Raw genomic sequence first — 12,403 nt, forward strand, 5'->3', positions numbered from 1 at the left:
CATTAAGGCCCAATTCACATGACCGTATGTATTTTGCGGTCTGCAAAACACAGATCTGCAAATAATACGGATGCCACATCGGTATAGCATCTGTTATATTTGCAGATCCATTGTAACAATGTCTATACTTGTCCGCAAAACAGACAAGAATAGGATATGTTCTACAGAATGGACATGATGTCCGCATTTTTAGATATAAATAATCTGTATATAACAAATGGACAACAAAAGTGTTAGTAACCCCACTGGAGATATTATGTTTGAAAATGGGAAGAGATTTCTGCATAAAGAAGAAGGAAAACATTGAAGGGGTTCTCCAGAAATGATATAAAATGGCTGCCAGCAACCTGCCTAGTCATGATGGTATGTCATAGGCAGGATCCCACTACTGCCATCTATTCTAGAGCAGTGTAGTTTAACCTTACTCCAAACAGAAGTATTTGAATACCCTGCGATTTTGCAAGTTCTCCCACTTAGAAATCATGGAGGGGTCTGAAATTCACATTCTAGGTGCATTCCCACTCTGAGAGACAGAATAAAAAAAGAATTTCAGGAAATCACATTGTATGATTTTTAAAGAATTTATTTGTCTTGCACTGCTGAACATAAGTATTTGAACACCTGAGAAAATCAGTGTTAATATTTGGTACAGAAGCCTTTGTTTGCAATTACAGAGGTCTAACGTTTCCTGTAGTTCTAGACCAGGTTTGCACACACTGCAACAAAGATTTTGGCCCACTCCTCCACACAGATCTCCTCTAGATCTGTCAGGTTTCGGGGCCGTCGCTGAGCAACATGGAGTTGCAGCTCCCTCCAAAGATGTTCTATTGGATTTTGGTCTGGAGACTGGCTAGGCCACTCCAGAACCTTGATATGCTTCTTACGGAGCCACTCCTTGGTTATCCTGGCTGTGTGCTTCGGGTCATTGTCATGTTGGAAGACCCAGCCACGACCCATCTTCAATGCTCTGACTAAGGGAAGGAGGTTGTTGCTCAAAATCTCACAATAAATGGCGCCATTCATCCTCTCCTTAATTCAGTGCAGTCATCCTGTCCCCTTCACAGAAAAGCACCCCCAAAGCATGATGTTACCACCCCCATGCTTAACAGTAGGGATGGTGTTCTTGGGATGCAAATCATCCTTTTTTTCCCTCCAAACACAACGAGTGAAGTTTAGACCAAAAAGTTCTACTTTGGTCTCATCTGACCACATGACTTTCTCCCATGCCTCCTCTGGATCATCCAGATAGTCATTGGCAAACTTCAGACCGGCCTGGACATGTGATGACTTGAGCTGGGGAACCTTCCATGCAATGCATGATTTGAAACCATGACGGCGTAGTGTTCTACCGACAGTGACCTTTGAAACTGTGGTCCCAGCTCTCTTCATGTCATTGACCAGCTCCTCCCTTGTAGTTCTGGGCTGATTCCTCACCTTTCTTATCATCAGTGATACCCCACGAGGTGAGATCTTGCATGGAACCCCAGTCCGAGGGAGACTGACAGTTGTCTTTAGCCTCTTCCATTTATTTTATTTTTTTTAAGTTCTATTTAAATTTTTCTTATTCATCCCAAGAAACAATTACAAAAATAGAAAAAACTAATTGCATGCAATCCCACCCACCCATCCACCTCCCTCCCCCCACAATGCCGCCATCCCCGGAAAAAAAAAAAAGAAAAAAAATTCATCACCGTAAGGTCTCTTCAATTATTCCTTCACCCATTCCATACTGTCCAAACCCTAAGCCATTTATCATATGAGCTTCTCTGCCTATACAAGATGGCCTCATAGTCTTTGATTTTATTGACTAATTTCAGCCACTGGTTGACATGAGGAGGGGTGGCTGCAAACCAGGACCTGGAGACCAGGAGACGGGCCAAAAACATCACCCTAATCAAAAAGCTCTGTTTTGGCTTCTGGCAGTTTAAAGCAGACAGATCCCCAAGGATCCACAGCTCAGGCTGGCAAGGGAGCTCCATCTGCAGTCGCCGAGCAAGAAGTTCTTGTATTACTCCCCAATAACCATCTAGGAGGGGGCAATCCCAAAACAGATGAAGATAGTCTGCGTTCGGGCTCCCACAACGTATGCAGTTGGAGTTATCTCGCAGTCCGCGCCTCTGAAGCCACACCGGCGTTACATATATCCTGTGCATAATATGAAACTGAACAACTATGTGGTTAAAATTAAAGAAACTAACCCATATTCTTCAGCACACTTTCCCAAGCCTCAGAAGATAAGTTAGGGTAAGTAAGTCTCCAGGACTTTTGTCCAGGAGAGAGACAATCCAAAAAGCGTGTCCTGATTAAGTGATTATAACAATAAGCTATCTTAACCTTTACGTGATTCTTTTTCTTTATTAAACTGTGCAAAAAACTAGACGTGTCTATGCTTAATAAAGTTCTATCCACAATACGACAAAGTGCCAATCGTAACTGAAAATATCTAAACCAAACTATTTCACCTGTGTTTTCCTTCTGCGCGATCTCCTCAAGAAAGAGGATACGCCCAACTACTTGCGCTATATAGTGAATATTCTTAGCCCTCCAATACTGCCGACAGTCAGAGTCCCCCAGCATTGGAAGTCTTTGATTTTGCCATAGTGGGGTGCACCCCAGAGAGGATGTAATAGAAAGCCAGTTCCTGATCAATGTCCAGGCCCTGGTAACCAGCTTAACAAAACTTCCAAACTCCTGCCTCCAACTTAGTAGGCATCCTGACTCTAATGGAGTAAAGAAGTCAGTAAAGCCAGATTGGTCCACTAATTTTTTACATAGGGGGCTGGTCTCCCACTCAACGCAATAAAATATCCCCTGAAACTAGGGAGGTTCAAACCCCCCCATTCCAGCGGCATTGAAAAATAATCCAGTTTCAGCCTTTCTCCCCCATAGCAAATCATTAATCATCTTCTCTATCAGTTTGAAGAATTTGTCCTCTATCCAGACCGGAGAGTTTCGGAGAACATAAAGCAATTGTGGAAGGACTATCATTTTCACCAAGGAGACCCTATCTCATCTCGAAAGGGTGAACCGATGCCATATTTTAATTTTAGACCTGATCTTCATAATGACCGGGAGTAGATTAAGTTGAACATAGTCCTGGATATTAGCGGAGATAGTTATCCCCAAGTACTTCATGGAATCCTCAACCCCTAGGTCTGGAGATAGGTTCTCCACTGACCATTGTAGCTTATCTATAGGGAGGAGGGTAGTTTTGCACCAGTTTACCTCCAGGCCCGAAAACCTGGAGTACGATTCTACAATCTCCATAACTTTTGGCAGGGTAGTATTAGTCTGTTGCATGAAGAACAGAATATCGTCTGCATATAGAGAAATCCGATCATGATCCCAAATCCAAGAACGCCCGAGTCCTGTCTGATTTTTATAGCCAGAGGCTCGATATATATATTAAATAGAAGTGGCGAGAGAGGACATCCTTGGCAAGTGCCTCTCTCCAGTATAAAACTTCGGGTCAGGGTCCCATTAATCCTGAGCTTGGCTGAAGGGGATTTGTAAAGCAGGCGGACCATGGCTATGAACCTTAGACCAAATCCCATTCTTCCTATCACCCTCCGGAGGAAACCCCACTCGACCATGTCAAAGGCCTTCGTAGCATCTAACGACAGGATCGAGCGGGCAGTCCCCCCGGAGGATTGAAGGTTAGCAAACAGGCGATGTATATTATAATGGGTACCCCTCCCAGGCATAAACCCATTTTGGTCTGGGTGAATTAGCGATGTGATCACCTTGGAAAGTCTATTGGCCAGGACCTTGGAGATCAGCTTAATATCAGTATTAAGTAGAGAAATAGGTCTATAAGCACCCATCTCCAGCATATCGCTATCTTTTTTTTGGATTAGAACTATCAGTGCTTCGTACATGGTGGTCGGTAAGCCCTCTCCCTGAAACACCTTTGTAAATACTTCTGAAAGATACGGAAGGACTATATCCTCATATTTCCTGTAGAATTCATACGGAAGGCCATCCAGCCCCGAGACGAACTACCCGATATTGACCCAAGGGCCAAATGGATCTCCTGGACGGTAATCTCCCTCTCCAGGAAGATCCTCTGGCTTTCTGACAAAACCGAAAAAGAAAGACCATTCACATACGCGTCCACGAGGATGTCCGGCACATGGGGAGCCGCCCTATAAACCGCTACAAAGTATTCCCAAAAGACCTCAGCTATACCCTCCTCATCTCGCGCGAGCCTACCATCAGGCCCACGAATACTATTTGTTTCCTTCCTCCTATTCTCTTGTTGCTTAACTATCCTAGCTAGGAGCCTACCTGGTCGTCCTGATTCAGAAAAATATTTCTGTCCCTTGAAGAACAAACTATGGTGGGCCTTAAAATTTTTAAGGTCCTGACTGGCTTTCTGCATTTTTTCTCTACTTTGTTACGTCTTCTGAGTGATAAACTGCTCCGTGGTACTAGCAACTAAATTGGTTAATTTCTTCTCTCTTCTCTTGAATGATCCTCTCAATGCAATGATACTGCTGATAAACAACCCCCTCATATAGGCCTTCAAAGTATCCCATACGCAACCAATACCAGCTGAAGGATAGTTAATCTCCCAAAAGGAGACTATCTGTTTTTTAATAAACTGATGGTCATCCATAATAGCCAACCAGTATGGGTTTAAACTAAATAGCGAGTCTGATTTGGCCTGACCTGACCCTACCAAAATTTCTATGGAGAGGGGAGAATGATCTGAGAGAGTTCTCGATCCATATTTAACAGATTTAATATTTCTAATATTGTCTCTATTGGTCAGTGCCAGGTCAATCCTGGACATTGACCTCCCTCCATTACTAACACATGAGAAGATACTCTTTCCCCTCCCCATGTGCTCCCACACATCCACAAAGCCCGTCTCCCAACAGAATCGCAACAGCAGCGTCTCAGTCCCACTAATTGTGGTGCTGGGATTTGCCGTCAACCTGTCTCTACTGGAATCCATCACATTGTTAAAGTCGCCTGTCAGAACAACCCAGCAGGATGGCCGCTGTTCCACAAAGGACAACAGGCAATTGAGGGGGTGCAAGGAGAATGGAGGAGGTATATAGAAAAAGGCAAGAATATATGGCTGACTCCAAAGTCTGCCATAGAGAAAAACAAATCTTCCCTGATCATCTATCCAGGAATCAGTCAGGACAAAATCCACTGCGTGATGTATCAAGACCGATACCCCCGTAGAATAACTGTTAAATTTTGAATGGTAAATCTGTGCTGCCCAGCCTCCCCCCAAATCGGGGGTCACCGTCTCTGAAAAATGAGTTTCAACTAAGCAGACTATTGCAGGGAGATAGCTCCGAATTGCATCCATCACTGCCTGTCTCTTAGCTCTCTCTCCAAGGCCCCTAACGTTCCAAGATAAAATCTTAACCATTAATCAACGGCGACAAAAAAAACAAAAAACACCAAACACCCTGGGCAGGCAGCATACCCCCATATTTCCTCCCCCCCACCACAGTCCACCGATGAATCTCCAGCAGACCCCCTAACTTGGGCCACCTTCCCCCTGCCTGGCCCCCCCACCCCTCAAGACTAAGGGAGACCACCTCAACGTTCTCTGATGTCCATTAGTTAATCCCCAAAAATATTTGGTAGAAATTGACCAGGGAAGAAAGGGGATGAGTAAATAAATAAAAAAAAAGGAAAAGAAAAGGAAATAATAAACTCTATCGTCATAAATAACTCTCCACTTTTACAAAAATAGGTGAGGGAGGGTCCTGAATAAGGAAGTCAACATTCTCAGATCTCGTTTTGCTCCATCCATTCAGAAGTTGTCTCAAGATTCTCAAAAAAGTGCATCTTCCCACCGTAGATAACTCTCCGCTTTATGGGAAAACTGAGGGAGTACTTAATACCCTTAGCCACTAGCCTCTTTTTAACGGCTTGGAAGCTGCGTCTCCTCTCCTGCGTCTCCTTAGCGAAATCCGGAAAAAACATCAGCCGGCTATCCTCGTGGACAATTGGAGGGCATTCTCTAGCTCGTCTGAGGATCGCATCTCTATCTTTAGATGACAATACTTTAATCAGTATAGATCGTGGCGGTCTCCCGGGAGCCAATTTACCCCCTGGGACTCTGTGAGCCCTCTCTAACATGAATTAAGGGGAAAATTGCTCCCTACCAAAGTTATTGAAAATTAACAGCTGAAGTTTTTCAATTAGGTATCCGCCTTCCATACCCCCTGGGAACCCAACAATTTGTACATTGTACCGCCTGGACCTATCTTCAAGGTCCAAAACTTTCAACTGTAGCCTCTCATTGTTGGCCGTAAGTGTCCGTATCTCAGTTTGTAACTTATTGGTCACACCCTCTAATGAGTGAACCAGCCCCTCCATGTTGGAGACCCGCTCCCGGATCTTCACTAAATCCTCCCGTATCAGGGAAACGTCCGTTTGAACTGAGCCCAACTGTAGAGCCATATTTTGTATAAGCTCACAATTTTTTTTAACAACACACAATATCTCCTGCAATGGCGTTGAGTTACCAGTAGAGGAGGTAGCGGCCCCTTCCTCATTGCTGTCTGCCCCGTCTCTAAGTACCCCATCCTCAGAGGGTCCCTCCTGGAATAAGTCAACAACATTCTTCTTCTCATTAGGGTTTGCTTTCCCTTTAGTAGTTGTTTTAGCTTGCGGGATGGGAGATTTTATATACTGTTCGATTTTATTAACCTCAGCACTTCTCACCCCGCTTTTCACAGATAGGTCTACGGAGCGGCGTTTAGGAGCCATATATATTTTTTTCCTTTTCCTTCCTTCCCCTTCCTCCTTCTCCTTTTCCCTTCCTTCTTCCCTCCCTCCCTCTCTCCTTCTTTTCTTTCCTCCTTCCTTCTTCTCTTCCTTTCTTCTCCTTCTTTCTCCCTTTCCCCTTTCTTCCCTTCTTCTCCCCTTTCTCTCTTCTCTTTCCTTTTCTCCTTTCTTCCTCTTCTTTTTCTTTCCTTTTATTCCCCTTCCTTTTCCCCCTCCCCTCCTTTTCTTTTCTTTCTTTTTCCTTCTTTTCTTTTCGCCTTCCTCTCCTCTCCACTCCCCTTCCGATCCCCCTCTCCTCCAAGCAGATATTAGAGTGAGGGCGGTGGGAGCCCCCAACTCACACAGGTGGGAGGAGAGGGGGAGGAAAGGACCCGAACCAGCAGCCTCACACAGACCAGAGAAGAAGAAAAATGTTCAGAATATTCACCAACTCCTGCCAAAGTGACCAGGTCAAAGAACAACAGAAAAAACAAAAGGGGGTATAACTTATCTGTAGCCCGACCCCGGTCAGGAGTGCAAGTCCTCAAAAACACAGCAGGCAGCGCAGGACACTTGACGGCAGAAAGCTGCGGATGATTCAGGAGGGGTAACGGCTGGGAATCTCATCAATAACAGGCCGAAGAGAGGGGAGCCAGCAGCGGCACAAGTAGAGAGGAGGTCCTCATCCAGATATGGGGCAGGGTGGCATCAGGGTGGCGTCACGGATCTCCGACCACCGCAGGTAACAAGCGAGCGGCAGAATCCGTGCTGGAGGCGGGGGGGGGGGGGGCTGCGGACCGAGCGAGCCTCTTCCATTTTCTAATAATTGCTCCAACAGTTGATCTATTTTCACCAATCTGCTTGGCAACTGCCCCGTAGCCCTTTCCAGCCTTGTGGAGGTCCACAATTTTGTCTCTGGTGTCTTGCCCATGGTAGTAGTCGACGTCTGACTGACTGTGGGGTGGACATGTGTCTTTAAAGAGCTCAGACAGGTGCTACTAAGTTAGATTAATGAGTGGAGTAGAGGTAGACATTTTAAAGGCACAGTAACAGGTATTTGAGAGACAGAATTCTTGCTGTTTCTCAGTTGTTCAAATACTTATGTTCAGCAGTGCAAGACAAATAAATTCTTTAAAAATCATACAATGTGATTTCCTGATTTTCTTATTTTATTCTGTCTCTCAGAGTGGGAATGCATCTACAATGTGAATTTCAGACCCCTCCATGATTTCTAAGTGGGAGAACTTGCAAAATCGCAGGGTGTTCAAATACTTCTGTTTCTCACTGTATATATGTGGTTAGTTAGTCTATGACTGGTACCTTTGCAGACGAGCTACACGCAAGTCACTGTCGTCACTTCCTCTGAAGCCTTTGGCAAAAGGATTATTTTCAATTTTCAATTGTGTAATCTAAATAAGACATAAACACACAACTATATATAAATAGTAGTCAACAGTATATAAAATAAGATTCCAGGCATTTGTGGGCAGCATGGTGGCTCATAGTGTTGATCACGAATATTCGAATTGCAAATTTTAATCGCGAATATCGGCACTTCGAGAATTTGTGAATAATTAGAATATTGCAAAATATATTCGTAATCGCGAATATTCAATTTTTTTCAAATACCAGTTCATGCGAATTTTCGCAATCAAGAAAATAATGCCTGGAGATCATGAATTCGCGAATTCTCGAATATATGGCGAATATTCGCCCAAATATTTGAGAAATATCGCGAATTCGAATATTGCCCCTGCCGCTCATCACTGTGTATTTGTGTGGGTTTCCTCCCACAATCGAAAGACATATTGATAGGGAATTTAGATTCTTAGCTCCATTTCAGGCAGTGAGTGACCATAAAGCGCTATGGACTATGTCAATATTGTAAGTAAGATAATTAAATACATTTGTGTTATCAATTCTCCAAACTGAAGAGTGTGACCTCAGATGACAAGCTGATTCACATACACAGTTTTGATAGAGTTTTGTGAGTCACAGGGTTAGCTAAACCTATATTAAAAACTCCTCCAGAAGCCACAATGGTTTAATCCGGACTTACACAGTTAGAGTAGAGAAGAGCTGAACATGAACAGACTGTATCGAATAATGAAAAAGTTGAACATTATAAATAAATCATAATTAGTGTAAGACACATAAAGCAAAGAAATGAAGTACTCAACTGGGTCTTGTGCTTGATAGTGTATAGGAATTGTGGTGACTTATGATCACCTTACCTAAATTAAATGCTACAATGCTAGTGGCATTTCTTTAATTTGTTTCTCCAAATCTTCTACATTGGTAAGTGACTACAGTATATTGTTTTTTAGAGAAACATAGTAAACTAACATAGCCACCTGCTGAGTATAAAAAAAAATTCTCATAAACATTAATGGGTTTTTCCAGCCTCTAGATCAGGGGTCAGCAATGTCTGACACTCCAACTACAACTCCCAGCATGCCCACTTACTTTGCTAATATCAAAACTTGCATATATATGTAAATGGAACAAGTTAGAAATTGTAGTGCTGGAGGTTTTTTTTTTAATTTATCAGTCACAGAAAACAAAGTAAAGAACCGTAAAAAAAAAATTATTTTATTGTTCAAGTAGTATAGTATAACTACATGAATTTGCTATTACCGGAATCACACTGACCCTCAGAATGTAGTTATCATGTTATTGATGCCATTTAGTGAACACCGTCAAAAATAAATTGGCAAAATGGTGAAATTGCAGTTTTGTTTTATCCCCATCCCCCCCAAAAAAGAAAGTAATTTAATAAATTATATATACTCCAAAATGATTCCTATAAAAACTACAACTCATCTTGCAAAATTCAAGGTCTTACACAACTAAACAGAAGGACTAGGTGCTATGCAGAAAATTAGACCAGGTCAGACATTTTACATTGGTCGCAAGGCTGCAACTATGACTTGCTATACGAACTTACTCTTTGGGTTATTATTTTCCTCCCCTCCTTCCCTCACACGAATAAGAGGCTAGAAGCTATTATGTTAATTTTATATAATAATATTATTAATAATCAATACTGAAAGAGTAGGACTCTTAGAAATCCAACAGTTGGTTTTGAAGCAGTAATGGCACCAACAGACCCCATAGACTTATAATAAAGTCCATTGGGTTCTGTCACGGTGTTAGTCATATTGACAGGAAAAATGCAGTGCTATATTATCTATCAACAATTTCAGAATTTGTGATAGAGGCTCCAACCTTTTAAAATGCTTGAACATACTACATAGGGTACCTCCAATCATGATGACAGCTACATCAGAAGTGTTTGTGGAAGGCCAGGAGAGTGCCTGGCCCAGTGGCTTAGACCACTATACAATGCCAGAGGCCTTTTCTCTCGTCCAGAAGAAGTCATTTGACAGCAGGAAAGCAGTCATCATCACTATGGTAACCATAATTCCCAAAATTCCCAAAATGTTGTCGAATCAATTGTCAGATTCAGTTCTGTCCAAATAAAAAGTGCCCCAATTATCCTGAAGAGTTGTGTCTAATAGTCTGAGATCTCCCAGAGCTGTATCCAACACCTTTCAAGCTCTTTAGTGCCAATACAGCTTTAGTAATAACAAAGTGACAGTGACATACATAACTATGGGTAAATAGTGAATAGCCAGTAGTAATAAAACACACTGCACTGTCTGATTTTTTTTATTTTAATTAAAAATGATTAAAAAATTATCCCTTTTTGGTAGAAGATACCTTCTGTTGGATTCATGTAGAATTGATTCACTCATCTCTAGGACCTGCATCTATTGCATCTGGTCTGTTATGGTCCCAAAAACTCAAAATACTGTATGCTGAACAAAGTTCAATGTGACCGCATACGCAATGAGTTTCTAAATATTTCAATAGTACTACTGAGATACTCTTAAAAGAAATCCAAGGACAAGTGATTTAATATTCACTGTTATATACACTGAGATTATGTAGGCTACAAATCATTAGTGGTATGCACTTAAGTAAAAAAAAATGGTGTCAGATTAGGCAGCGTAATAAATGTCAATGGATTTATCTTTCATATGGTGAGTAGAGGAGCATCTGCTTAGTTCTTCTGAATGGCACAGCATTCGATTCCATAATTACTAGGTATCAACTCACTTTCCTAAATATGTGCTTGGATTTGACAGAGTTGTAAACCTGGAGTTTTATGGCCACCCTCTTCATAACTTTTCTGTAAATACATGTGCTGTAATTACTTTTCACCTTAGATTTATGACCAAGATTTTCTCATCATTATTAGATTTGTTGCTATGTTTGAATGACATATGAGGCTTTATGGGGTTGCAGAGTCATTATTGCAGAAGGGACACATTTTCATACTTTATGTTGTGATTTCCAAGTGTTTAAGAAATGCATAATTACAATGCAGCCTATAAAATGACAATGATCATAATCTGCCACCATGTAGATATAACTACAAAGATGCTAAATTTCTACAAACATAAGCTCCCTTATAGATCGGTTACATATTCATTTTTCCAAAAGTATTTACACATCAAAACATTTTTGCATAGATTAATTTGTTATGGTTAGCTACAGTAGTACATACAGTAGTGGCCTAAGATCGCCATAAAGGACACATTAGATCTGCAGTTAAAACATTTTTGACAGACTGACTACAGACAGAGTTCAGTGGAAATGTTGGTCTAATATGTTGAATTGTCTTGGTTGTTGTTAGGTATGTAATTGGCTTACGACCAACAACAGGCATGCACCAACTGCATATCATTCATGGTTGATCTGTGAAAGTTGTGATCCTCACAGTGGCTTAGAGGTGGTGAAGGCCAGAGCAGAAGACACAAGCAGTTGGTGCATGCCTATTGTTGATCATGAACAGCTTTCCGATTATGCCAATGATATACCCACCTCCAAACTAGTGTTGAGCGGGAGGTGCCATATTCGATTTTGCGATATTTCGCGAATATTCGCTTGAATATTGGTCTTATATTCGTTCGAAAATTGAATATTCGTCATTATTGTATTTATCGCGATTAATATGCAATTTAATCATTCGCATATTGCAATTTTTAAGCTTAGAATTAGAAGTTATGAATTATAACTTCTAATTGCCTTATAACTTAATAATAAGGCAACTTTCCTATTCTTTAATCTTGGAGATCTAGATTTAACACGAATATAGCGCTATATTCTATGTCTTTGTTAATAAAAGAATCAAGATAGCGAAGTATTCTTTATTCTACATCAACGAAGATAGCGAAGTATTCTACATCAACGAAGATAGCGAAGTAATCTACATCTTCCTCAATTTAAGCTATTATCGCATTGCGATTATAACTTAGGCGATTTTGATAATGGCGGTATTGGGAGAATTAACGGTCGAATATAACGAATATAGTACTATATCTAAGAATAGTGGATTATAAAAGTTGGATTCGCAATGCGGTTAATAATAATAGCAAACATTATCGCATTGCAATTACAAATTAGCACTGCTAGATTCCATATTCGTTACCTTCGTTAATTCTAGCAAGCTGACCCATTCTATTAGAGACCCAGCAGCAGCTACAAGTTAAAATCGCAATACGATTAATATAACTTGAATTAATCACATTGCGATTTCAACTTAGACCTGGTTTACTAAATTACTTTAAATTAGCGAGGATGACGAATATATTTATTA

At 41.3% G+C, this 12,403-nt stretch overlaps 1 protein-coding gene across 4 annotated transcripts in view; it reads right to left on the bottom strand.

Annotated features, from left to right (window-relative positions):
- TBX4 (T-box transcription factor 4) overlaps positions 1-12,403 on the bottom strand; it is a 200,714-nt gene that overhangs the window by 11,865 nt on the left and 176,446 nt on the right. For all 4 annotated transcript variants that reach the window (XM_040424679.1, XM_040424680.1, XM_040424681.1 and 1 more), the window contains exon 7: positions 8,059-8,147. In XM_040424679.1, the coding sequence (XP_040280613.1) occupies positions 8,059-8,147 (89 nt within the window). The remainder of the gene's footprint in view (positions 1-8,058; positions 8,148-12,403) is intronic.

This window comes from Bufo bufo, chromosome 3, assembly GCF_905171765.1.
Source record: "Bufo bufo chromosome 3, aBufBuf1.1, whole genome shotgun sequence".
Classification (NCBI taxonomy): Eukaryota; Metazoa; Chordata; class Amphibia; order Anura; family Bufonidae; genus Bufo; species Bufo bufo.